The following is a 27,254-nucleotide window of genomic DNA, read 5'->3' as shown; positions in this document are numbered from 1 at the left end:
CCGGGCAGTGGTGGTGCATGCCTTTAATCCCAGCACTTGGGAGGCAGAGGCAGGCGGATTTCTGAGTTCGAGGCCAGCCTGGTCTACAGAGTGAGTTCTACAACAGCCAGGGCTACACAAAGAAACCCTGTCTTAAAAAACAAACAAACAAACAAACAGCTCTTTCATACTAGCAGTAAATTGTTTTTGATAAACAAGATTAACAGTATGTGCTATTGCTTGTATAGCATTGAGGATCTGGAGCCAGGCAGTGGCACACTGCCAGCACTTTAATCCCAGCACTTGGGAGGCAGAAGCAGGTGGATCTGAGTTCAAGGCCAGCCTGGTCTATAGATACAGTTCCAGGACAGCCAGGGCAATACAGAAAAACCCTGTCTTGAAGAAAACAAACAAAAAAGCCCCAGCCAAACGACAACAACAAAAAAGAATATGGACTAATGTATGTTGTAGAATGGAAACTATTTTGTATACCTAATGAAAAAGTACTGAAAAGTTACAAAGCTCATACTGATTAAAATGTGTAAAATTTAAAGTTACTTCCTGTTTAATGTATTTGTTTTATTTACCCTCTCCCCTTTTTAGGATCGTAGGGCATCAGAAAAACAAAAAGAAATAGAGAGAGTAAAAGAGAAACAACAGAAAGAACTCAGCAAACAGAAACAGATTGAGAAGGTATGTAGTCCTTTATGTGGAATGATGACGACTAATTGAGCGCTGTGAGTTTCAGATTTTAATTTCCAAATGGAAGTCCATTTCTGCTTGTTTTATTGCATAGCAGAAAAGAGTTGACAGCCGAATTGTGTGGAAGTTGCTGTGACATATAACACAACTTGCTCTTAAAGCAACAAACCAGAATTTAAATATACCAAGTAGGGTTCTCTCTGCAAAAGAAGTTCTTTTGAGAGACTTTAAGTAGATGTAATTGTCTTGTTAAAAGCCATATTGACTGTGGGAAGGAGAAATAGTTATTTTGGGTATTAGCAAGAGAATGATACTCATGTGTACACACATACACATGCACATGTACACATACATACCTGTAAACATGTGCATGTACACAGCGTTCAGCACAGGTTGGTTCTGGAAACCTGACGGGTGACAAGAAATGAAGAATGGATGGATACTAAAGAAAAGACAGATTCACAGAAAAGCTGGGATGGGTTCTCTTTCTGATGGAGTAGCACCAACTACTACTACATAGTAACCCCCAAACTCAGATTTTCTTATGCGCAGCTCTGGAGGTGGGGTAGGTGGTTCGGAAGGTGTCTGTAGGGAATGTTTTCAGGTTGGAGTCGTTCCTGTGGCAGGAAGAGGGAAGAGAACGCTGTGCTTGCTAGTTTTTGCATATACTGTCAACATCTGCACACAGACCAGAGGAAGGCTTTGCCACTTGTCATGTGTTTGAGACGCTGTAGTCCTTGACAAGGCCATGCTCATATCAACAGTGCAGTCACTCGGGCCCTCATTCCTCTACAACACACTGTTAAAGGAGGTTTTGTACTAAGGATCAAACCTACAAAAGAGTAATTACAAGTATACGGTTTTCAGAGGCAAACCTTGATTAGGTGATCCACGAGATTATAGGAGCCTATCAAGGGTGTGGGTGTGGCATGGATGGTAGGAAAGAAGGGAAAGGAGAGAAGGGAACTGGGGAATGTGAATGTGAAGAGAGCCCTGTGAGCTGGATGTGGAGCTGAGAAGACAAAGTGGCAAAGACAGCTTAGGTGAGGGGAAGTGACAGTCGATTTAGCAAGATAAGGAGGGCAGGAGTAGGGAAAATCTGGAGAGGGTGTGGACTCGGGTACAGAGTGACCGGGACACTGACTGTGAGAGTGCTTACACGGTGTATGACAGGAGACAACCAGAACTCGGTTATTAGCCACAAAAAAAGGGGGGTGGGGCCGGGGGAGAGTTAAAAAAAGCTTTTCTTTTTCTTTCTTTTTTTTTGTGTGCATGTTTGCTTTTTGGGATTATTCAAATTGCTCCAAAATTCATGCTGGTGTTTCATTTGTTGACTATATAGCCTTTCTTTTCATTAGGTTATCAGAATTAATGCATATGACAGGATTGGAATAGCTCTCGAGTACAGTAAAGAGCCATAGAAAACTGCATAGTTTTTTATTGACTGATGACAGTTAAATTTAGTTTGTTTTTTTGTCTTTCCACCAGGACTTGGAAGAACAGAGCCGGTTGATAGCTGCCTCCAGTAGACCAAACCAGGCTGGTAGTGAGGGCCAGCTTGTTCTTAGCAGTAGCCAATCAGAGGAGAGTGATTTGGGAGAAGAAGGAAAAAAAAGAGAATCAGAAGCATAAACTCGTTGTTGCTTTTTGATTTCCCCCTTTCCCTGGAATGTGGTACAGTGTATCCATGCTAAAGATCAAGGAAGAGACTAAGCTTTATAGTGGGTGTTTCGGCTTCATTTTAAAAAACTGAACTTGATAACAGGTTATATCTAACATTTCCCCTTAAAAATAAAATACTATGCATTATCATCCAACTCTGCTCTCCTAAACAACACCTGCTCACTTTTCTGTAGTAGATTGCTAAGGAGTTATACTTGCTCAAAATATTTTTCCTGTAAATTGTGACCATTTTATGATGCATTGTAATTGGCTGTCTCCCTAAGAAATCATTTATTCCTCGGACTCTGCCCTCCGTGTGTGCTCTCCTTCCATTAGGAATGTCTTATGGTAGTGAGGGAGTGGTCAACTGGATGAACTTAAAATCCTTTGTGTGGAGAATTCTACAAGTTTGCAAATGTTCTAACAATATTGAGTGTGCAATAGAATTTGTACAAAATCACTAGGACGGGCAGGTCGTGCTGTTGACTTCAGGGTGTTTTGTGGCTTGTTCCATTGCTCTGATGTACTCGATCCTGGCAGTGGGAGAGACCTCAAGTGTCTGTTGGTGTTTGGTATGGTCCTTGGTGTTTTGTTACCATCTTCTCGGTTCTCAGGTTGGGACGTTACTTATTGCTGCAGAACAGTGAGGGTTAGAGTAAGACTTCAGAATTTATTGAGATTGTTGTTGTTGTTCAGACATTTTATATTAGAATTGACAAGTAAAGGGAGTGTGGTAGACTGATACATTGTATTTTCTGTATTGTGAAATAATTTTTAATGACAATGAGTGACATTTCAAAAGATGTTCTATAACAATTATGTTTACTGCTTAAATAAAAATGTGCAGCTTAGTTTAGAAAACATAATCTTTTAAATTTCAAACTGATAATCCCAGTATTTTCATAATCCCACATTTTGATAATGTATTGAATTGCCACTTTATATCTACAAAGGCAAATAACTAATTTATGAGTGTAGAATAATTTGCACTAATTATTGTAAATACTTTTACTTTTCAAATGAGTAAAAGATCTAATTCCATGAAAGACTGAAAAAGAATTGAACACCTCATATAGGACCAAGGATGGAGTTAGCTTGCTACCAAGGTTGACATGTCAAAACTTTCTTTACTCAGATTTTAAACTGTGTTTATAAATTTTATTTTCATGTGTTCTACATGAAAGGGTGTATATATACATATGTATACAGGTTAAATATATTGATTAGTATTTTACATAGTCATACATTTATAGATTTTCAAGAGGTTAACCAGTAATTTCACAGGTAGTTTTCCCTTTGTTCTGAATTAGAAGTGGTTTCTGTTTTAGTTTTCAGCATATAGTAACTCAGTTCCACACTCTGTAAGTGCACTGTTTCTGTAGGAACAAGATAACAATACATATAGGATCACGATATTCTTTTTATCCATGTGCCAAATGGGACTAATGGTTATTTAATACTCTTTAAAGTCTTAGGTTACCCAAACATGCAGTTAATAATTATCAATTTATGGAGTGCATTTGGCTAACTGTCTATTTTGGGCTTACTAAAGGGAATGCTTTCACAGTAGTGTTTCCTTCTTGTTCAACTATAAACTGCTGTGCTTAGAACTTGGTTAGTAGTGGCAAGTCTTGCTTTTAAGACTTTTTTTTGAGATTGGTAAGGTTTCTGGTTTTTGTTGTTGTTGCTATTGGGTTGTTGTTGTTGTTGTTGTTGTTGTTGTTGTTTGTTTGATTTTGGCAGTGATAGGGATCAAACCCTGGGTCTTATTAAACTACCACAGAGCCACACCACCATCCCAGGTTTTCAGTTTCATGAAGTCTTTTCTTGATAGAAGATGTCATGCTTACTTCAGATGAACTGAGTCATCAGGAGGCACTTTTATTTGGTTGGTGCTTTGCATGGTAGCAAAATACTGATATTTGGATAAAAATTTAGGTCAGAGGTAAAAATTTTCTAATTCTTTTTAAGTGTGTTGTATAGGAATTTCCCCAGTTGTGTTCATGTCCATAGGTCAGACAAAAGTGTGTTCCAATGCCCAGGACACATCTTGAGTGGATCAAACAGTTTTGGATGATTTAACCTCTGTCACTGTTAAACTTGTGGACTTGTGCTCCTCAGCTTCTAGCAGCTCTCCTGCTGGAAGAAGTCTGCCTGTGAGCTTCTTCCTAAATGGCAGTGCAGACCTTACTCTGATATACTGTCCTCCAGAATCTATCTCTCCAGTTTTTTAGAAATTAACAAAATTGCTTTTTAAAAAAATGAAATTTAGCCTACCTAATTATACTCTGCATTCTTTTACCTATATTGACAGTACTTGCGTAACTGTGGTAATAGACTCAATAGAAATCACTCACTTCTGTGTCCTTGCTAGAGACTTGCATAAACTTGCTAAAGACTGAAACAGTCCATTTGAACAGAGTCCTTGGATCCCTGAAGCTAATCTTGTTTTTGCCATTATTTAATGATTACTTGGTGTTTAGTTCCACAGTGTTGGGATGAGAAACTTGCCATTATTTTTGAGAAAAGGATAGTAAGATGTACGTAACATTGTAGGTAACATGATTTTGTGCAGTGAACACTCACGAGTAACAGGAACTGCACTATTTACGGTTTAAACTGACAATGCTGGCAGACCCTTAAAGGTAGTATATTACAAAGTCTTCTGACATATGAATGAAATAAAAAATATTTGCTTTAATAACGGAGTCTCAGCATTTAGATCATATTTTTAAATATTTAACCACATCAGTGTATGTAGCAAGCAAACTTAATTTTTTTTAGCAAGTTTGTTTTATTTGAGATTTTGTTTTGAGATTTTTATTCTATATTAATAACAAATATTTGAAACTAGAACCATACTGAACTTTTTTTTAATGATAAGATTAAATGGATTTTAAAGGAAAAATTATTTAAATTTTTATTTGTTAATAGTCATGGGTAGCATAAAAATACTAATGTTAATCAAAATACTTCTAAAAGTACTTTAAAAGTATCTTAAAGATCTTCATTAGGCTAATTTCTATGTATTTCCTTTCCAGGAGTATTCTTCTTAACAGCATAGGCTTATTAAGACTACAGGAAATGGAAGTTTGAGGATTGGCCACACCAAGAGCAATGACTTCACTGATTTCTCGATTTTCCTTTCTCTGTAGTTTTGACCTCTCATCAGGCACTGTCCTGGAAAGGTTCTGGTCATGCTGCCTCTCTTTTCACTGTCATGACAGATTCCATCCCTTTCACGGACCTTTCCATTCTTTTTCCACGTTTTTTGATTTCAGCTCTTCTTTCTCTGGCTTTCTGGGCCACTGCTCTAAGTTTCTCTTCATGTTTCTCCTTTCTTCTTTCTTTCTACTTGGGCTCGCATATCCACTGCTTCTCGAGCCTTCTGATCAGCAATGTATAGTGCTTCAGCCAATTTGGCAAATTTTTCATTTATATGGACCCTCTAAAGTCCTCTTCTATCAGCAGCCAGCCGATATCTAATGGAATGGCACACCCCTTAGAGTTCTTCCATTTGGAAATACAAGGAGGGGTTTTCCACTCCTGCTGTTCCTTTACAGTCATCTTCTGAGGAGAGTGCCTTACAGGTGCAGGAGAAGATGGTGGTCCCCAAGGTATTTTCTTAACTAATCTTGAATCTTGGAGGCTCCATTGGGTCTCTCTGCATTTCTCCTATCCGAATAACCCTCTGTTTTGCCCCAGAATTGAACACTACTCCCTGCTGAGATGGTGTGTCACTGGTGAGTACCATCTCTGAAGGGGGACTGGGACATAAGAAAGATGATTCATTCTTTCTTAGATAGGGTTTTTCTGTGTAGTCCTGGGAGCTCTGGATCTCTTTCTACAGACCAGGTTGGCCTAGATCAGATACCCACTTGCCTCTGCATCCCAAGGCGAAGGCAGCAAGGAGAGACTACGGTCCATACTGAACTTTTAATTAGACTCTGGCTATATTTGTGAGTAACCGACTTCAGTTATATGAATCCTGGGGATGAAATGATAATTAATGTGTAAGACTGCTTTGTATGTTTTGTGGGTTTTGTAATGTAAGTAAATTGATTAACTCTTATTTCACTGATATTAACCAATTGTGCAGTGTACAGTTAAAAATCATTCAGCTTCTCTTTAAAACTGCATTTGTGATCATGGTATAGCTTGTGGAGCAGAGGACTTATTTTTTCATTTGTCAAAATAGATATTTGCTAACAAGGCTTCAAGAAATGTGTTGGATTTTTTTTTTAAATGTATAATAAAGTCCATGATTTTTATATGGTATTTTTGTATGAAATATTTGATAGTTACTCTGAATTTTTTTCCTCCAAGTAATTTCAGATGTTTGCGATCTGGGGCTGGGAGATGGCTCTGTATGCCCCTCTTCCAGAGGCCTGAGTTCAATTTTCAGCACCCACATCAGGTGGCTCACACTTGCCTGCAACTTCAGCTTCAGTGGATGCCACACTTCCTTCTGACATTGATGGGTATTATGCTCATATGTCACACGCTCACACATGCATTGCCTCCCCACAGACACATGCATACATATAACTAAAAATAATAAGCAAATATTAAAGTTTCTTTTAATCTATTTTAACATATTTGACCCCGTTGCAATTCCACAACAGGCAAAAGGGGAGTCACTTATTAAGAAAAGTTTGTTGACTTTTTATAGCAAAGGAAAGAGACTTTAATAATTACTCCAGTAAGTTATTTATGATACCTGCTTTATGCACTTACCATACATGAAGAAATTCCTCTGGTTAAGAAGGCAGGTTATTGTTTGCTCTGGCTTAAGTAGCTTGGACCTGTAGTTTTAATACTTACAGATTTATTCCATGTGCTCTCTGTGTAGTTTCTTATAGAACTAAGCAAGAACTTAGAATTTATATACTAATTTGAGCTTTACAAAAATGTGTATATACTTGTAGGTCAAGGGAGTAGATGAAATTAACTAGAATTTTAAATTTGCCTAAGTGCATGTATGACCTAATAAACAAGTCTTCGAGTTCACTAGTATTGCAAAAATTTTAGTGTAAAAAAGTTTACTCAAGTACCTAATGTAGCCATGGGTCCCTGTATTGGAAATCAAAGACTGTTAGTTGTACTGAAATGAACTACGCCAATGCTAAAACTATTAAGACAGATTGGAGAGCTTCGGTGTGATGCATGACTGAGCTGCGGTGAGATGGGGCGCACCACCCTCTGTGCCATTTGAACACAGATGTGTTCAAGACAGATGTGGCCTAATCAGCACCTGTATTCTTCCTCAGCTCTCCATACAAGCCTGTATATGAGTTAAAAACTGAAGTATCTTTTACTTATATATTCTAGTAAAAGAATAACAATTTAAATATTCTATACGTGTAATATAGAAATAAAAAATTAAAACTGGCATCTTCTGTCAGTAGTGAGCCCCTCCCTTTTCAGTACCAGCCTGTGTTGAGTGCAAAAAATGTAAGTTCATTGATTTGAAAACACTTTAAATTTCTTTGCCAGGGATCACATTAATCAATAAGTAAATTTCATAACCAGGAATTTCCAGAAAGACAGCTAGTATTTTTCCCATCAGTGATAATATTTCAACTTAGAATTCTAAATTACCCTGCCTGTGTACTTGGCTATGAAGAAATTGTGTCAGAAGCTAATTTGGCACTGGGATTGTGGTACAAGGACTGCTAATTTCTGGTCATGTAATTGGGGTTATTTTTCTATTCATTTGAATCAGTAAGACATATTCTCTGTAAGAGTACAAGAGGCATGGCCAGGGATGGTTGTGCACACTTAATTCTAGCATTCAGGAGGCGGATACAGGTCGATTTCTGAGTTCCAGGCCAGCATAGCTACTTAAACAAAAAAAAACCCTAAGTGGGGCAGTGGTGTCGCACGCCTTTAATCCCAGCACTTGGGAGGCAGAGGCAGGTGGATTTCTGAATTTGAGGCCAGCCTGGACTACAGAGTGAATTCCAGGACAGCCAGGGCTACACAGAGAAACCCTGTCTCAAAAAAAAAAGAAAAACTGAAAAACAGTAGTCAGAAGTGACATTTGTTGTCTTAAGCACAAAACAATTGCATTTATACACTTACTATAAGATCAGCACACTATTAGGACTTCGTGTATTTCAGTTACTTGAAGTTTGTATTTGCTCTCAAGGTTTTGCCCTGTAGCCTAGGATGGCCTTGATTTGAGGTCTTCCCACCTCACCTCCTGAATGGTTTGGGTTCTAGACACGAGCCACTGTACTTGGATGGACTTTTGGTTTTGAACTTTAATTACCTTAGTTTTAGCAGAGTGTTGAGAAGCTATGTTCAAAGCTACTTTTTTTTTTTTTTTTTTTTTTTTTTTTTGAGACCATCTCATACAGGCGGATTGGATTCACCATGTAGCCATGGGTGACCTTGATTTCTTGATCTTTCTGCCTCTGTTTCCCAGGAGCTGGGATTACAGGCATATACCACCATGCCTGGTTTCAAAGCTACATTAAAATTTTTAAAATTTATTTTTGACAGTTTCACATGTATGTATTTTGATTATATTTACCATTACCCCACGGCTTATCCACCTTACATTCCTGCCAAACCCTTTCTCCCCTGCCATATGTTCCCTTATCTATCTAGCCAATTCACTGGGTAATTAGGGATGCTTGCATGACTGTGCAGACAGGGCAGCACTGATGTGACCCAATGTGACTGTCCCATACAAGTGAATAACTTACTGGAGTATGAACAGCTTCCAGGGTTACACCACTGAAGAAAGTGACTCTCCTTAGCTTTTTTGTTTTATTCGTTCAGAGAAAGGGTGTGTGTGTGTGTGTGTGTGTGTGTGTGTGTGTGTGTGTGTGTGTGTGTACTTGTGTACGAGCACCATGGTGCACATGTGGAGATCAGAAGACACTTGTTGGAGTTGGTTTTCTCTTGCTAGTGGGGGTCAAATTCTGGTCATCATGCTAGTGTGGCAAGCATTCTCTGGCGCTGTGATGGGATGTGTGGGCCCAGTCTTGTGCAGCTGCCCACCCTGTCTATAGTTCATGATGACTGTGTCGTGTACAGTTTTTATAGCCCCCCTATCTCCAATCTTCTGGCTCATAACAGATTTACTGCTCCTGCCATGTGCTCTCAGCCTCAGAGGGGGAGATACCAATGTTCTGCTTAAGGCTGAGCACTTACCACTTACTTATATGCATATCTTCACAAGTTAGGAGTCTCTGCCTTAATTGACACCACTAAAAACAGAAAGATCTCTGTCCAAGGCCGAGATAACTCGTTATTAATGAGTATAACAGATTTAAATGTCAGTTTGACGTTCATTTAGCAAAACATCAGTAAGCTCCCTTCTAGGGCTCATGACCTCTGCAGCCTGGGGCCTTAACAAGAGCAACATTCCCTGCTCCCACCCACAGACAGGGTTACAGTACCAGAGGTGAGTTTCTTCGTGTAGAGTGAGTCTCAAATCCAATCAGAGTGTAGTTGATTAGTCCCAGGCTGGCCATGATTGCATCAGGGGCACAATCATGCCTGGCAGTGAGATACTGTAGCATGCTGAGTCCCCAGCTGGGTGGCCAGTGGTGAGTCCCAGCTAACAACTTGCACTACTAGAAAAGCTAGCCAGCTAGGAGATATTCTTGATATCTCTGTGTCCTGCTATCAAAGTGTGTGGTGTCTTCAGCAGTAGTGTCTCACTGAGTTGTGTGTAGTCAAGAATAATGATTATATGTATACAATAATTCAAATAGTATTTGAAAGTTTCCTGAAACTTCTGAACAACAGGTCATAGGTCATATCCCACACAGAATGGCTTTTTAAACAGTGTAGTCTACACTGAGATTTTAATTACTCAGTGAAGATTATTTACAACAAGCAAATTATTAAGGAAAATGATGCAGATTATACCTTTTTCTTCTAGAGGAGCTCAATTACCATGTTCCTGTGGAACTTTCTTGTCCAAAAAGGTCATACTCTTTGTAAAGGACGTAAGCTTTTAAGAGATTGGGCAGCGGAAGAAACGACATGAAGACAGGGCAGCGCAGACGTAACCGTCCCATACATTTCCGGATCTTAAGGCGACACAAATGTTGTAGAGAACGGGGGTTGGCTAAGACAGAAAGAAAGGATTGCTTTGGTTTTTTTTTTTTTTTTTTTTTTTTTTTTTTTTTTTTTTTTTTTTTTTTTGTGACCTGAGGGTTTAGTTGCACATGTATTTGATATCTGTGTTAACAAGGTTTATATTTGGCATCTCTGTAGGGAAACAGCTCTTCAGTCATGGCCTTCTATGTAGACAGTTTGAGAACTACATCACTTGTGAGTCTGTCTTGTGAGACTCAAATCCTCCAAGTACTTAAATATCGCTCCCTCATCCTGTCTCTTGGGGTTGGTTAAAAGCTCAAAGATCACCCCAGGAGAAATGAGATATAAGAAAAAATCAATTTGATCTGTGTAAACAAATCCATATAGAAGAGTGTCATTTAACAGGTTCCGGGTTAGAGCTTAGCATTCTCTCCTGCTTCTGCTACACATGACTTACAGTTCCCGTATTCTATAGCCATAGATTAAGTGGATTGGGGAAACTTGCTACCTACCTACAAAGTCACTAGCTTTCATTTGCTGGGAAGTTATCATAAGCACATTAATTGTGGTTATGAATAGCATCATTTTAAAGGAATACTATTTTACTATCCTCTTTTAGGTCAACCTTCTAATCAGAAGTGTTCTAAAAGTAAAATAAAAACACACTTAGTGTTTTGGTAAGAATTTTCTATGAGAACAATACTCACTCAAGATAAAATGTATTTCTGGCCAGAGCTTTTGTTTTTCCAGCACAGCTTTCAATTTTGAACAGATTTGAACTTGATCAACATAATCTAGCATCACACGAACAACTTTTCCAGAGAGATGCCGTAGCCATGACAAAGTTATGACTTCACAAAACTGTGAGGAAAACAAGTAGAAAGCAAAGGAAAATCAGTACCGAGCACTGTGGTTGAGCAGAGTAACGTAGTGTAAGTGCTGTTGTGAGCTAAGCACTGTCACCTGATTTCAGTGAACCTCACACGAGGCTGTGAGTGGCAGATTGTTCTGTGTGTTTGTCGGTAGGCTTGCTGCAACCAAGATTGCCTTGCCACTCACTACCTGTGACCCTTTGGCAGCTCTAGCCATCAGATGTGAGTGGGAGTCTGAGCAGCTACCCAGATACCCTCAAAGAAAAGCAAGACACAGACAGCCATCTGGGCAGCTGGGATGTGGGAGTGTGCTTCTGTTAAACACGAAGCTATCACACTGTCTGCTTGGAAGCTTACTTTGGTTCTACAGGAGAAGAGAATGAGGCACTTTATCTTTTAAAAAATATTTGTTTATATATGTGCGTGAGTGTGTTCATGCGTGTGCATGTATCGAGGTCAGAGGATAATGTTACAAGGTTAGTTATCTCCTTCCATTGTGGATTCCAGGGATCAAACTCAGGTCATTAGGCTTGGTGTCAAGTCCTTTAACTCGTAACTCGGTGAGCCAACTTGCTAACCCTGTTTTTGTTTTTTGAGATAGAGTATTTGTGTTGCTCAAGCTGGCCTTAAGTAATGGCTCCTGAGTAGCTGGGGCCATATATATGCCTTCCTGCCCAGATGCTACTTTATTAAAGCTTGCTTTTATTTATTTATTTATTTATTTAGCATTTTCTATTATGTATAACCTAGATCTGATCCTGATGCTTGAACAATGACAATTTCTGTCTTTAAATAATTTATGAGCCCTTAGACAAAATGCCCAAATGAGAATTAAAGTCATACTTTATGAACTATTTAAAAAAATAATACCAGATGGTATATGTTTAAATGCCAAATCAGTGCACAAAGTAACTCTAACCCAGATTACCTAAAATAAAACCTTCTACTTCATCAAACTGTTTCAGAGTCTCCCATTCATCATCCTGTTTTCAAATTTTGATAATATAAATTCAGGTATGTATAAAACATCCATTATATGCTAAGCACAGACCTAAAGGCCCATGAACAATTGAACAGCAGCTGATGCTTATGTATCTGTGAGGGGCAAAAGAATTAAAATGATAATTCTAGATAAATGCTGTAAAAGAACCAATCTCCACACTGAGAGTGATGAGAGTGAGAGAGGGACATATTTAAGGTGACCAGGGAAGGGTCTTTGGGAGAGGACACTTGGAAGAAGCCATTAAAAAGCCCTTGAAGAAGTTGAAGGTGGAGGGAGATGGCAGAGGAGGGAAGGCAAAGTGAAGAGGTGCTGTGGGGTTTCTGCTCATGATTGCTAGAGGAACCGGGGTGATTGGATCTGAGAGCTAAAAGAGAAAACCAAAGAAACCCAGTGATCACAGGTATGGAGGAGAACTTAGAAACATTTTAGCTAAATATATCATTCAAAGAAAAAGTAGCCAGAATGTAAGATTGTCTCTATTCTTTAAGACCTGGACTTTGGGTTGAACTTGTGAAACATCCTCATAGTTATAACTGGAGTCACCTTTCCCTCTGAATTGTTTCTGTACTTCTCACATCTTCCCACTGTTGGGTTTAGTTATATTATTAGAATCTTCCAAACATGAGCTTTCCCCAAAGGCACATCGTGTGTCTTCTTACAGATCTAAGGCTACGGCCAGTTCTGTGGGCTTACCATAGTATCTTTAATAACTGTAGATGTCCAGCCTTCAGAAGTACAAAAGCGATGAGCCCTGTCCCCATGAGGACAGTCAAAACACCGTTCAGTGTCGTAGCCATAACTCAGGAGCATTCTGAGCGTGACTTCATCCTTCAGTGTGTACTGCAGTGCTGATGGGAAATGCAAAGGGTTGACTCGGCAGAAGTAATTGACGTTGGCCCCATGCCTCAGTAAGAGACTTATGAGCTCATGGTTGCCCATCCTGAGAGCTATCTGTAGGCAGTTGACTGGGTCTTGATTAGGTAGAGCTCCAGCACTCAGAAGCAGCTTAACTGAAGAGAGGTCACCATTTGACACAGCAAAATACAAGGCTGACTTCCTTTGATCGTCATAATGTTTACGGATTCTCTGATCCAGCATGAAATTCACATCAAATCCAGCCTGAATGAGAAGCTCCAGGCACTGGGGGTGTGCCCCAGCTGCTGCGCAGTGAACTGGACTGATCCCACTCTTCTTGATGGCCGCGATATCCGTGACTGGGACCAATACCTTTAGAGCTCTGAGAAAGAATTTCAAAATGCACTTTAGGTTGTTACAGTGCAGAGTCAGCCTGCTTATGATATTGTTTTCCCTACACTGAATGCGATGATAATCAGGCAGTATTTAAGACCCCTAACAAAAAAGTGGGAGCTTCTTCATCAAGAAACTCAGATGTCAAGTAAAATTTAGTAGAACCCTTCTTTAGGTTAAAAACTCTGAATTAACTTAGTCACCTGAGACCTAAGGCTTTTCATATTTCCAAAGCAGTTCTTAAAAAACAACAGCGGCAACAAAACAAGTTATTACAATTTCCTGTTATTTACAATTACAGAATTGAACTTACAAAAAGTGGCCTTTGTCAGCTGCCACATGAATGGGCAGGTGGCCTGAACTTTTAGGAATGTTGGCATCAGCTCCATACTCTAGCAAGAGACTCACAGATTCAGGATTCCCTCCTCTAACAGCTTCAAGTAAAATGGAGGAAGAGTCAGAGGCCTGACTGTGAACATCAGCTCCTAAAAAGAAAAGTCTTATTAGGCAAAGATTCTTTTCACTGGATAGCTTAAGCAATCTTAATACCACTATGTCTGCTGAAAAGCAGTTAGGGGCTGGAGAGAGGGTTCAGCAGTTACGAGCAATTGTTGCTCTTCCAGAGGACCAGGGTTTGATTCCCAGCAACCACATGGTGGTTCACAACCATCAGTAACTCAACCTGTCCTCAACTTTACTAGGAAGAATTAGGGTCTTTTACTATGAACAGTCTCTAATAACTTAAAAATGACAAATGCCTCCTTTCATCAAAATACCATCAAAAGACCTGGCAAATAAAGTTGCTTGTTAGTGCCACTCTCCATGCAAGTATGTTATGGGTTAGAGTGGCTTTTATAAGCCAGCGTAGAAAGAGAGCTTCCTCTTACCAAGTATTCCTACTGGAGTTCCAAATGTCAACGATATAGTAAGCTACTCTGGAAGCCAACAGAACCACTATTCAGAAACTACTTTTATCCCATTGTTTTCTTCCCTAACTGGTTTATATAGATAGCGCTTGAGAAAAGGGAGAGCATATTCTATATCATCTTTGATTCTTAGTGCTTTACTGTAATAGGTGCTAGTTGTTTTATTTTTATATTTATGCATATGAGTGTTCCTCACATGTATGTGTATCCCATGCTCACAGAGGTCAGAAGAGGGTGTCAAATCCTCTGGAATTGGAGTTACTGATGGTTGTGGCTGGGAACCAAACCCTGGTCCTCTGAAAGAGCAACAGTTGCTCATAACTGCAGAGCCATCCAGCCCCTAACTTTGATAGCTACAAGAATAAGTTTGTCAGTTGTAGGGTAAGTGTCCTCTAGATCTAGGGCAGAGACTGGGAGGGGAGCTGGGAGGTGAAGAAAAGAAAGATGTTTGCATTGATGTTAGACATCTCAGTGAAGCTTAGTATTTCTCAGCATCTTTACACCTCAATGGAAGGATGTGCCTTTAGAACAGACTCCTTATCACAAGGGCTGTACAAGGCCCTCGTTCGTGGAATGCACTAAGCAATCTAATAAACAGTTTTTGAGTATTCATTATGACCTGGTCCCTTTATCTGTGTAAAAATTTCTAAGCTTGGGGCTGGAGAGAGAGTGGTTAAAAGTGCTTGCTGCTCTTCCAGAAGACAGTTTGCAGTGCCCAGGTTAGATGACTCACAACCACCTTTAATTCCTGCTATGGGGGTCCAATGCCATCTTTCTAGCCTTCTTTAACACACACTTACGACATATACACACATAGAGACATATGTAATTAAAAAGAAAATCTTAGCCGGGTAGTGGTGGCGCACGCCTTTAATCCCAGCACTTGGGAGGCAAAGGCAGGCAGATTTCTGAGTTCGAGGCCAGCCTGGTCTACAGAGTGAGTTCCAGGACAGCCAGGGCTACACAGAGAAACCCTGTCTCGAAAAACAAAGAAAAAAAGAAAGGAAAAGAAAGAAAGAAAGAAAGAAAGAAAGAAAGAAAGAAAGAAAGAAAGAAAGAAAGAAAGAAAGAAAGAAAATCTTAGCCAGGCATTGGGAGACAGAGATATATGGATCTCTGGGTTTGGGGCCAGCCTGATCTACATGGCAGGCACCTGGACAGCAAGAGCTACATAGAGAGACCCTGTCTCAAAATCAAATAAAAACAAAGAATTTTCAAACTTCACAACCAACCTCAGAAGTTGTTCTCATATCCTCACTTAAAGGTGAAGCAACTCAGTATTTCTGGGTTAATGTCCCCAAGGGCACACAGCCAGTGGACAAGCAAGGCAATAAGACTGTGTGCACTTCTCCAGACCCAGGCTTACTTTCTTTTCTGGTTTTTGAGACAGCTTTTTTTCTGTGTGGCCCTGGCTATCCTGGGACTAGCTCTGTAGACAAGGCTGGCCTTGAACTCACAGAGATCTGCCTGCCGCTGCCTGTGCTGGAATTAAAGGTGAGGGCCACGTAGCTGCTGTGGTCACACAGGGTGGCAAAACAGTGTGATTTAGAGTCAGTTATGGCTTCAAAACCTGCCTCACTGGCAAATGAGTCCTCAACCCACTTAACCAACAAATGCTAGTTTATCTGAAGGGTAAAAGATTTAAGATTTGTTGTCTTCCCTCCATCTCTGTGTTTAAATCAGGGATCCTAAGCAAAGGATTACTCTTAGGCTAGGGATGTAGTTTATTATCAGAGTTCTTGCCTAGAATACAGAAGACTTTGGTTTAAACCCCCAACAAAACAAGTGAGAGACAGAGAGACACAGAGACAGACGAGACCCCTTTCCTTAAAGATGACAGAGCTCATGTTTACTTTTTGATTTTCTAGTGAATAACTTTAGACGTCTCTTGGATCACTTGTGTCATGCATCAGGCTAAAATTCAACAGCATTTGTTGGAGATCTGCTTCCTGTATAGAAAAGAGTACAAAGTACAGGGCTGATCTGTGATGTAAGGGTATTGTCAGGTATTGCAGACCTGGCCTACATATTACTAAAAAATAAAGCTTCAGGACAAAAGAAGAAAAAAAGATGATTACATTGTTGGGACTTCATTAAATCTGGGTGCAAGTTAGCAGATTTGAAAAAAGCTATTGATACACTGTTTCACTGGACACGTAATGATGATCTTAATGACCTCTATGTTTTCTGAGCCAAGTGTTCATGCTAGTTAAAGCCACAATCTAGAATGATCATTATAACACAGTACTGTGGTAAGGGAGTGGGTGTATTGGAAGAAGTGCTGCAGCTGGGACTCTCTCTCTCTCTTTTTTTTTTTTTTTTTTTTTTTTTTATTAAACCAAAATGGAGGAATGGTAAAGTTCCTTCTAGGCTCCGCCCATAGTTATTTGGCAACAGCCAGGTATCCTGACTCAGTATAAAAGGGGCTGTTTGTCCCCTCCCACTTTCTTCCTCTCTTCCCCTTTCCTCTCTCCCTACTCCCCTGCCTCCTCTCTCTCTCTCTCTCCATGTGTTCCTGGCCAGCCTCCTTCCCCCACCCCACCCCCCTGTCTGTCTCTCTGCCTTTCTCTCTGTCTCTACTCCCTCAACTCTCCTCCCCATGCCCTAAATAAACTATTTCATACTATATCTGTCCTATGGTTGGTACCTCAGGGGGAAGGGATGTCTCAGCATGGGACCGCAGAGGCGCCCCTTCCCATGATACCTCACTCTACCAAACATATTCCTGACTTCTCTTTCCTTTTTATAAAACACAACAATCCTGACTCCTCAAGCTCAGGATGAGGGTTAAAGGATTCACATGTTTAAAGGACTTCATGTAGCACCATAGACACAACTGCCTGTCGGATACAAAGTACTCAGGAAGAATGAATTCCTTCCCTTCCCTTGGAGTTTGGTCATTCTATAGCAGAGGGTGAGAGCTCAAAGCCAAGAAGTCAGGAGGAATTTGCTATCTTAGCAACTTGTTTAGCAAATTAGCAATTAGAGATTTGGTGTTTGTAAGCTGTGAGCAGCTGCTGTCTACTGGGTGTTTACATGGCTGAGACAAAGTGAGGGTGGGGAGAGAGGGAGAGAGGGAGGGAGGGAGATACTGTTGCAGAGACTTTGTAGGAAAGGACAAGCAACACAAAAGTTTAAAACCCTCTTAGTAGATGAGGGAGTATTGAGCAGAAGTCATCTGCAGCGTCATAATTTTAGTAGAATTTATGTCACTAGACATTCAGTCTCCATGATGAGTTCAGGACTTTTAATAGCCAACATTCACATACAATTTTCTCAGACATTGGTCTGAATAAAATGTTAACTTCTATTATTTTAAAACTCTCTATCAAGAGGAACACTTGGGGAGTCTGGGGAGTTGGCTCAGTGGTTATTAAGAGCACTGGCTACTCTTCCCAGTACCCGGATGGCAGCTCACAATGGTTTTAACTCTAGTTCCAGGGCATCTGACTCCTTTTTCTGGCCTCTGTGGACTTCACATGCACATGGTGAATGGACATACCTGCAGGCATGATACACACACACACACACACAAACACAGAGAGAGAGAGAGAGAGAGAGAGAGAGAGAGAGAGAGAGAGAGGAGAGAGAGAGAGAATTCTTAAAAACAACAACAAGAATCCCCTAAAGCCCCACCCTTGGGTCTCAGTAACCCTGTAATCAACCATCTGGTAAGCCTTGCCTTTCTGCAGTAGTAGTTGCATGATCTCAGTGTGTCCGCCCTGAGCAGCGAGGGCCAGAGGCGTGAATCCATAGGAGCTCCGTGCATCTGGGTATGTTCCAGAGCTCAGCAGCAGCTTTACGATGTCCTGTCTGCCTAGCTTGGCAGCTTCATGGAGAGCTGTCCTCTCATTGGCACATCGAAGATTGACATCCGCTCCATGGCTGATCAGCAGGGCGGCCATGTCGTAGGAGTCTTTCAGAACAGCTGGGGAATTGTGAGGACATTATGACAATATGAGGTAAGTGTCATGTTAGCTTGTGCCTTTAGCTTCTTTTTTGGTTTTGGGGTTTTTGAGACTTGATTTCTAGACCAGGCTGTCCTGGAACTCACGGAGATCCACCTGCCTCTGCCTCCCAAGTTCTGGTACAAGGCATAGACTACTACCACCTGCCCCTCAGCATCTTAAGGAACTCTCTTCCTCTCCCCCATGCTCCAGCATTCTGTGTTTAGGAAGCACATTTTAAAACAACACAGATACAAAGTGATGTTAGCAGTTTTATATCAGTGGCATGTTTGGTTTTTGTAAGCTGTGAGCAGCTTGGGTTTTTACATGATTGAGACAAATTTCAAGTTATCAACTTGATTTTCTCAAGAAAATGGGAGCTTAGTGGAAAGGCTCACAAGCCCCCCCCCCCCTTCCACCCCAGGGGACCCTTAGGCAGTTAATGATTACTGGAGGATAGAGAGGCCGGTTCTTCAGTGAGAGACCAGTGGCAAGTCGTCCAGCTCCTGTAAACACCCTCCCACCCATGTTTCTTTAAGCAACCCTAATTAAAGTCATTGGCTCATCAAAAACAAGGACAGGAAGTGGGGGTATCTGAAAAGAGGGAAGGGATTGGAGGAGTGGGGCAGGAGAGGGTAAGGGGGGGGAGTGAACAAGACAGAAACATTAGACACACGTGAAAAGGTCATAATGAGGGTGTATGTACAGAATAACCCCACGTCCACCACCTAAAGATACGTCACATGATGTCACACAGTGTAAAGCCTTTCACTGTGCAGAGATGTTCCAGGGACACTCTGGGTTCTGTGTAAATAATCTATTCTAACTTTTAAAAAAAATTTAGGAATGAAAAGAGAGCCAGTGAGGCAGCCTGGGCACTTGCTGCCATGCCTGACGAGCTGCATTCCACCTCTGGGCCGTGCATGGCAGGAGGACAAAACCAATTTCTGTAAGTTGTCATATGACCTCCACACGTGTGCCATGGCACGTGTACTGCCAGCCCCCCTCCCCCACACCCAGTGAATAAATAAATGTAAAAATATTATAAAAAGGAAAAGAAATGAAAGTGAATCATCTCAAAATGCTTCAGAAGGAGAGAGCTGCTAAGGCAAGCCTAAACGTGACACTGCTGCGTATTAAAGGTGCTCCTTCACCTGTGACTTGGAGTCGCGCGACAAGGTCTATTTACATGTTAATTCTGTTTTGGGAATTGTTTCTCTAAATCATCTTTTATAAAAGAGAATTACATATATTTTAATGAGAGTCTTGTAAGGGCTGAGAAGGAAAACCCTAACAGCAACAGAGTCAGTCTCAGCCGAATCTGTTGATTACGACGTAATTTACATATGCATAGGAGAACGGTGGTGCTCACGGGAAGTGAGAGTTTGGAACTGGTTTCCGAGGTGTGGAGTACAGAATACTCCCTGAGGCTCTTTGGGATTAAAAGGGCTAAACAGTTAGCAACAACAACCAAAACAAACAAGACGGTTCAGGCCTGGATGTGCGCAGCACCGCAGGCTCTGGAGAAGGCGGAGTTCCTGAGAGGAACCCCCGTGAGAGTCCTCAGAGTTTCAGGTGTGCTTGTTGTTTTTAACATGTGAACTTTACACACACTTATCACATAGATATCCGAGGTTTTGAGAGGGTAGAACTGACCCCCAGTTCTTGTACATCCCGTGGGGTGCCGCTCTGTAGTTGTACCCAGCCTTCTCCGCAGAGGCTCCTGGGCTCAGTGTTGTTTTTCTATGAATGGAAAGACTTGGAGCCCAGTGAGACAGTGGGCAGCAGCTATGCTGGTAAGAATTGCATTTGTGCTGGGTTAAAGGGCCGGATGAGAATTCTCTACTTTTCCCAACTATCTTTGTTCTTACTCAGAGAATTTTTCTGTCTTAAATTTTTCTTCCTTGGGACACGTCTTCAAAATGCTAGCTTTTAACTCACTATGTGACCCAGACTGGCCTCAAAGTCAAGAATGCTTGCTTATAAGTGAAAGTCACCACACCCAGCTATATCCAAACTAGAGAGCTGGTTTCTGTGTCTGATCAATGGGGACCAAACTGTCAATATCAAAAGGAAAAACTTGTGGGTGTGGAGGGGACCTGGACTTGTCAAAGACAATGTGTGCATTTACCAGTAAGAAGAGGAGAATTGCCTTCAAAATTCTTAGCATTTGGATTGCAGCCATTGAGAAGGAGCAAATGGGCATTTTCCAGGAGGCTGCTGCTGACAGCCAAAAAAAGCGGTGTTTCGCCGTTACGGGTGGTTCGTTCCCATGTACTGGGTTTGGAAGCTGAAATAAATACATCACACCACACAGGTTAAGATGCAGAAATAAACTTATTCCTCAGAAGCATCCAGAGGGTCAAAGGGAGTTTACCGTCCAGGGTAATTTCTAAGATGTTCTTGTTTAACTGCACTGCTGCCCTGTGCAAAGGAAGCCAGCCATTCCCGTTGCCTTCATCAAAGGCAGGATGGTACTTGGCAAAGTGTGCCAGTGCATCTTCCTTACCTAGTAACAAGGAAAACAAAACAGATTCACATTTGGCGCACACAGGAGCCTGCACTGCTTCTGAAGTCTACCGCCAAAGCCAGTGTGAAAGCAGAATCCAAGCATAGTCTTCAACAAAAGACAAGTTTCAGTGTCACAGGACGGTCTGAAGCTCAGCACACAGCGTTCCTCCCCACCCAGGCCCAGGGACACCCCTAGCTCTGTTTATGCAGGAACTCTGGCATTCTTTGATAAGTTACGCTGAAGTATTTTCTCCCAGAAAAGACCACTCCAGGCTCTGGATCTCCCAAATTCCCAGTCTGCAGTAGAACCTGTTTCCATGCTTTTGGAAGGAAATGCCACAACTGTATCTCTCCACAAACTGGACGGGGAATAGGAAGAGTACTTAACTGTCTCGATTGCTTCAACTATCTTCTTATAATCATCACTTGAGAAGGAGTGGGATCTGCACAGAATAGAAAAGGCAATTATAAATCTAATGTTTCTGATTGGAACCCAAGGCAGCAGCAGGCGCTCAGGAGTGAGCTCCAGTGCGAAACAACCAAGGAGGCCTAATAGAGTCAATTGCTACAAAGGTGGGTGAGCAGCATAGTGTTAGCATGTTTGCATAGCACGCACAACGCCTTGGGTTTGATCCCCAGTGTACATGCCCACGTACACACACACACACACACACACACACACACGATTGTGCATGAACACATGGGGGGAGAGAGAGAAAAAGGAGAGAGAGAGGGAGAGAGAGAGAGAGAGGGAGGGAGGGAGGGAGGGAGAGAGAGAGAGAGAGAGAGAGAGAGAGAGAGAGAGAGAGAGACCATTTGTAAGCTGTAGTATGTTGTTCCTCACTACATTATAGGGGCTGCCTCTCCACACCCTCCATCCCTTATTGGCTACAGCTCTTGGGAGGCAAGGAAACAAGTCTCCACGGGAGCCTGGAACAGCAAATGTTGCTGAGCTTATTCCAACCTGTCTGACACTGAAATATCATTGTACATCATGGAAAAACTGATAGCTACTCTATGATTTATAAAAAAAAGTATTGCTGAAAAATACATAACCAGAGTGTGAACTTTAAAATGTCCCCAGAATCAGAATTTTCTCTCAGGGAACAGTGACAGTTTAAATTATACTTCTATGAAAATATCTAGCCATTAAAGCTTTGTATATGGAATTTTAAGTGTTGAGATGAGGTCTCACTGTGTAGCCCAGGGCTGCTTCATTTCCCGGCCTCATTTCTGCCTCTGCAGGGACCGTGGGCATGCACCACTGTGCCTGAATTCAATATATGAACCCTGGATTATTTTCTCCCATTTTTCAATGAGTCTAGGTTGGAGAGAATGAATTTTCTTAGACACTGTGTCTTGTTTACAACGTGGCCAATTGATTCTGTGTTAATAGGCTTGGTGCTGTGTTAGTGTCTGTAGGTTCTGTAAGAAACAACTGCAGTCTTACTGACTTACAAGAGCATAAATCCATTACCTTACAGTTCTTCGGTTCTGGATTCTCCTTTGTGTGTGTGTGTGTGTGTTTGTTCACATGTGTACATGAATAATCATCACAAGAAGACCAGAGGTCAGCATCTGGTGACTTCTTTCACTCATTCTCCATGTTTTTTATGAGATGTGGTCTCTCACCTGGATCTCATCAGCTCAGCCAGATCGGCTGTTGGCTGGCCAATACGCTTAGCACCAACCTGTCTCTGTTTTCCCAAAGCACTGAGGTTACAGACATGTACCGCCATGTCTTGAATCTATGTGGGTTCTGGGGATATGAACTCAGGATCTCATGTTTGTCCAGCCCCGACTCTAGATTTCTAACACCAACTGACTCAACCTGACTCAACCTGACTCAACCAGCAATATTTTCTAGGTACCAATTTTGAAGTTTAATAAATGAAAATTATGTAATGACTACAATCTCAATCCCCATGACACATTCCCATACTGTACTTATTCAAAGTCTCTTTCACATCTCAGACTAAAATTATTAATTCAAAATCAATTACTTGGTGGTGCATTTTAAAATCAAAACCATAGGACAAGACAACCTGACAGGTCTGATTTCTTCATAAAACATTAAACATTTAAGTATTATTTTAATCATCAACCTAAAGTAAGCACCAAGGTATGGGACAGTGTGGTAAAAGGAGCACAGTTTGTGTCAGGTTGCCAGAACTTTCATTATCTGAGTGAGCTTGAGTTGAGTGAGTTACTCTCCTGTGCCTCAGTTTCCTTATTTCTAAATGGGAAAAATAACAGCACCTCCCATAGGGAAGTAATGAGGTTTGTGTTTAAGTGAGTTAATAGTTATAAAGTGATCACACCACGAGTTTGTTACGATTAGAAAATGCAGCAGATGCCGGAGATATGGATCACTGACTGCTGGAGCAGAGGACCCAAGTTTGGTCCCCAGCACCCACACTGGGCCGTTCACCCTCACCCATGAGTCCAGCTCCAGGGTCCACAGACACCTGCACTCACAAGCGTACGTCACACCAGACACAGATGTCCAAAATACAAAACAAATCTGTAAAAATCCTATAGGTTTGATGTAATCCGTCATTTTGATACTTAATTGTAAGGTCATGTAAGGTTAAAAAACATCCTTTGTCACCTGAACAGGTAAATAGAGGTTGCCATGCCAACCAAACTGGGCTCGTCACCCCAAGTGGAAAAAAACTGGTTTCAACCTCCTGTGCCAGTGTTGTTGATTAGAGAGCATGCAACTGCCTGTGCTCGACTGTCCGTTGTCCATACCCAGGTGACAGCGTTTCCTACATCATTTAGAGACCCGGTGGCTGTTTGTAGTGTGATCCACCCAGGCATTAGTCTTTTCTGAGGTTACCATCCCTCCTCTGGATCTGAGTAGATGAAGACTGGACTCCTCCTCGCCTGCCTCACAAGATGATCGTCTATGTGTCCCACTTAGATTCCCACCTAACTCAGGATCCACGGATGGTTGTGAATGGCCCTCCCTGGCCCTGCAGAGACTGGGTTCACTCCTCCCCTCAGTTTCAGTGAGTGTCTTCTCACTTAGATGTTGTCCTCCAGCAAACTCTTTTCATCTGTAAAGATTTGTTTTTATTTATTATCTATACAGTTTCTGCCTGCATGTACACCTGCAGGCCAGAGAGGCCATCACATCTCAGTATAGATGGTTGGGAGCCACTGTGTGGTTGCCGGGAACTGAACTCAGGACCTCTAGAGGAGCAGCCAGTGCTCTTAACCACCAAGCCATCTCTCCAGCCCCCTTACTAAATTCTTGATTCTCTCCGAGTTGTTGTTGTTGTTTTTTTTCCTGTGCATTTGGGCATCATATCTTATACACGCTTAAGTTACAGTTACTCTCCGGGAAACGTAGCTCAGTGCATGCCTTACATTCATGTGGCCTTGGGTTCAGTTCCAACCACTACTGAAAAAGTGAAAGAAGACAACTCCGTGTCTTCTGTCTGACTTTCCCTTCTGTTCTTGTGACATTAGCGTTAAGATCATGACTCCTGGCAACTCCTGGCTACTCCTGAATACTCACTGCCAGTGAGACAGACATTCCCTCTCCTCTTCCGGAGTGTGCTGAGTTATTCCTGGCTTGTAAATATCCAGCAGACTCTGTTGGATGATGAGCTGGGTGTCAAAGTCAGCATCTGTGTCCTCGTCACTGCTGTGGTGATCCATGTGAAGCTTGGATAGGTTGATTTTCAAGTCAGAAGGGATTAAAATATTTTTTCCAGTTGTGAAAAGTCTTTTTCAACTGTTTAAAAATATAGATGATGTTTAGAAGACTGGAAACTTGATAGGATTGATGAATGAAGAAAATACAAATTTTTAAAACAAAATATACATTTAAAAATTCCCTGTGATTTTAAGAGTTTTCTGGGTTGCCATAGAGTCAGCATAAATTAGAAGTTTCTGTAAATAGCCATTTATTTAAAGCTTATTAAAGGAAATCGTTCTTTCATATGAGACTTAGATCATAAATCATTGCCAACAATATTCCAGAGATTAATGTCTAAAATATATAAAGAACTGCAGAAATTAAATACCCAGTCCCTCAAACAATCTAGCTAATAAGTGGCTAATGAAGTGTACACACAGTCGTCCAAAGGAGAATTTAAAGTGGCCAGTACACTGATTACGTAGTGCAGACGGTGCTATGCAGGCTTCTGGAAGAGGAAAGCCATCACAGCCTCAGCCAGCACGGGATGCTGCACAGCACAGTGACAACATGTTTAGGAAGACGGTCCCAGGAGTGCGAGAACTAACTGCTTACTGATTGGCTATGATGCCCTCGCCACAAGAAGGAATTCAGGCTTCGTGCTGTCATTTTGGTCATCTCGATTGATGGCACAGATTATGGGTCCTTGGAGGGAGCCTACCATTGCTGTTTTACTAAATGGACATGCTGTCAAACTGCTTTCTAAGGATGTTTGTTACCATAGATTTCTGCTGCTCTAATCTTGGCTACAGAAGCTCCTATTTGCAATGAGTGGTGGTTAATATGAAGACTCACAAATGGTTAAGTGTGGGTTAAGTAACTGTGAGTGCTGAGCTATGGGTGGGTCATGCATCAACATTCCCCTTTCAAGAAACAGCGAGGAAGGAGGGGCAGAGAGGACATAAGAGCAGCCAGATGGGGAGGGGTTTGTAAGTGACAACTTTTGGACATGGTATGGTTGTCATACACACCAGTGCACCGCATCTATGGTTCTAGCACAAGATCTACATAAAATGAAACTAGTCTGAATGCCAGCATAGGCACAGGAGAGGCCCTGTGACCTTCTGTGTCTAGTGGAGGGAGGGAAAGTCACTCTCTTTTAGAGATGTCACTTCTGGTAGCTTGCTCATGCTGCAGGGGATGGGCCCACATCCACGGACGTAGATGGGCAGGACTGACTGGGTTCTGGTGGGTTTTGATAACAATAAACTAGAGAAGCTGAAGCTTCTGGGGAAGGAGACAGAGGAGAAGGTACTAGGAGGGATGGGAATAGTGCTAGATGGATATCAAGATAGCTTATATAAATGTTAAAGAATACTTGAATATGTTTAATTAGAAATATGAAGAATTTAAAGAATAAGTAAAAATATTATTTACAAAACAAAAACAAACCAAATGAAAATGGTTAGTTAATATCTGCCGGGAGCCAAACCCAGGAGATACCTGCCGTTCTGGAAAACCTAGTCAGTTAAAAGTACAAGGTTAAGAAAGGACGTTTGCCGTCTCAGGTCCTAGGAACTGAAAGAATGTCTGGTATTTTCCAGAAGCCAGTTACGATAGTGGGATGGCCTTAAGCAGTGATCCTTGCCTAACCTTCCCGATTTGCTATGCCTTTATAACCTGCCACCCGATAATAAAATTTGAGAGCTTGATCAGAACCCTCGACTTGTTCTCCTTCGTGTCTCTTGTCCCTTCATTCTTTCATCCCCTCCCTAGGTCCTCGTTGAATTTCCCTCAAGCCGGGGCAAATATCAACTTCCTTAGCCATTAGGGAAATACAGATGAAAACTGCTTTGTGGAGCTGAGGAGATAGGGCGCAGTTAGCAAACAAACATGGACCTAAGTTTGCGTCCCAGCACCATGTATAAAGCCATGTGTAGCAGCACACAACTCTAAGCTTAGCATCCAGGGGACAGGGCTAGAGATAGCTAGATTCCTGCAACTTCCAATCAGCCAGTCTAAATTGGTGAGCACAGGGTTTAGTGAGGGACCCAGTATCAAAAAATAAGGTGGGGTGGCCCTCTGTGGTCCCCAAAAGAACACAGGCGCTTGCCACTGACCTTGTTCATTCACAATAACTACAGGACAAGACTCGAAGATAGGACTTTCACTGCAGTGAAAAAACAAAACAAAACAAAACACCAAACAAACAATAGCAAAAAAAAAAAAAAAAAAAAAAAAAAAAAAAAAAAAACCCAACAACAACAAAAAAATCAATCTCAAACCAACTAGTAACATTCATCCTTGCTGGCTAGCTTTCACAGTGCCACATGCAAGAATTCACAGCACCAAGAGTAATCTGCAAGAGACTGCACAAGATCAAAGCCACCAAATTCCATCATAGGCAGAACAGATGGTTTCTAGTCCCATCCCTCACTGCAGAACGATTGCAGCTGATATTTTCTAGGGAGTAGAAATCTTTTTGTTTTTTTTAAAGATGTGACTTCTGATAGGATTCCCAAGCTTCAGTGGATGGCCTCAACCCTTCCCCAGACACACACACACACACACACACACACACACACACACACACACACACACACACGAGAGAGAGAGAGAGAGAGAGAGAGAGAGAGAGAGAGAGAGAGAGAGAGAGAGAGAGAGAGAGAGACAGTGCCAGCTGGACTTGGCATG

The 27,254-nt window shown here is 41.5% G+C and overlaps 2 protein-coding genes and 1 long non-coding RNA gene across 8 annotated transcripts in view; 2 read left to right on the top strand and 1 right to left on the bottom strand.

Moving 5' to 3' along the window:
• Appl1 (adaptor protein, phosphotyrosine interacting with PH domain and leucine zipper 1) overlaps nt 1-6,621 on the top strand; it is a 54,370-nt gene extending 47,749 nt beyond the window's left edge. For all 3 annotated transcript variants that reach the window (XM_034497473.2, XM_076931291.1, XM_034497474.2), the window contains exons 21-22: nt 583-672; nt 2,170-6,621. In XM_034497473.2, the coding sequence (XP_034353364.1) occupies nt 583-672; nt 2,170-2,313 (234 nt within the window). In that variant the 3' untranslated portion in view covers nt 2,314-6,621. The remainder of the gene's footprint in view (nt 1-582; nt 673-2,169) is intronic.
• Asb14 (ankyrin repeat and SOCS box containing 14) overlaps nt 1-27,254 on the bottom strand; it is a 31,007-nt gene that overhangs the window by 2,893 nt on the left and 860 nt on the right. Inside the window, exons 2-11 of one of the 4 annotated variants that reach the window (XM_076931295.1) lie at nt 24,438-24,656; nt 21,272-21,354; nt 20,778-20,909; nt 20,532-20,690; nt 18,136-18,381; nt 13,841-14,012; nt 12,973-13,516; nt 11,112-11,265; nt 10,231-10,432; nt 1,038-1,088 (exon numbers count right to left, since the gene is read on the bottom strand). In XM_076931295.1, the coding sequence (XP_076787410.1) occupies nt 10,254-10,432; nt 11,112-11,265; nt 12,973-13,516; nt 13,841-14,012; nt 18,136-18,381; nt 20,532-20,690; nt 20,778-20,909; nt 21,272-21,354; nt 24,438-24,580 (1,812 nt within the window). In that variant the 5' untranslated portion in view covers nt 24,581-24,656 and the 3' untranslated portion in view covers nt 1,038-1,088; nt 10,231-10,253. Of the gene's footprint in view, nt 1-1,037; nt 1,089-6,999; nt 7,149-7,355; nt 10,433-11,111; nt 11,266-12,972; nt 13,517-13,840; nt 14,013-18,135; nt 18,382-20,531; nt 20,691-20,777; nt 20,912-21,271; nt 21,355-24,437; nt 24,657-27,254 lie in introns of those variants that run through there. The other 3 variants (XM_076931292.1, XM_076931294.1, XM_076931293.1) reach the window with 3 other exon arrangements.
• LOC143441760 (uncharacterized) lies at nt 21,348-26,278 on the top strand. The gene is made up of 2 exons (XR_013109429.1): nt 21,348-21,484; nt 23,531-26,278. It is a non-coding gene; the product is annotated as an uncharacterized LOC143441760 (long non-coding RNA).

Source organism: Arvicanthis niloticus, chromosome 3 (assembly GCF_011762505.2).
Source record: "Arvicanthis niloticus isolate mArvNil1 chromosome 3, mArvNil1.pat.X, whole genome shotgun sequence".
NCBI lineage: Eukaryota > Metazoa > Chordata > Mammalia > Rodentia > Muridae > Arvicanthis > Arvicanthis niloticus.
The sequence above is the reverse complement of the archived record's forward strand: the minus strand, read 5'-3'. Positions and strand labels throughout refer to the sequence as shown.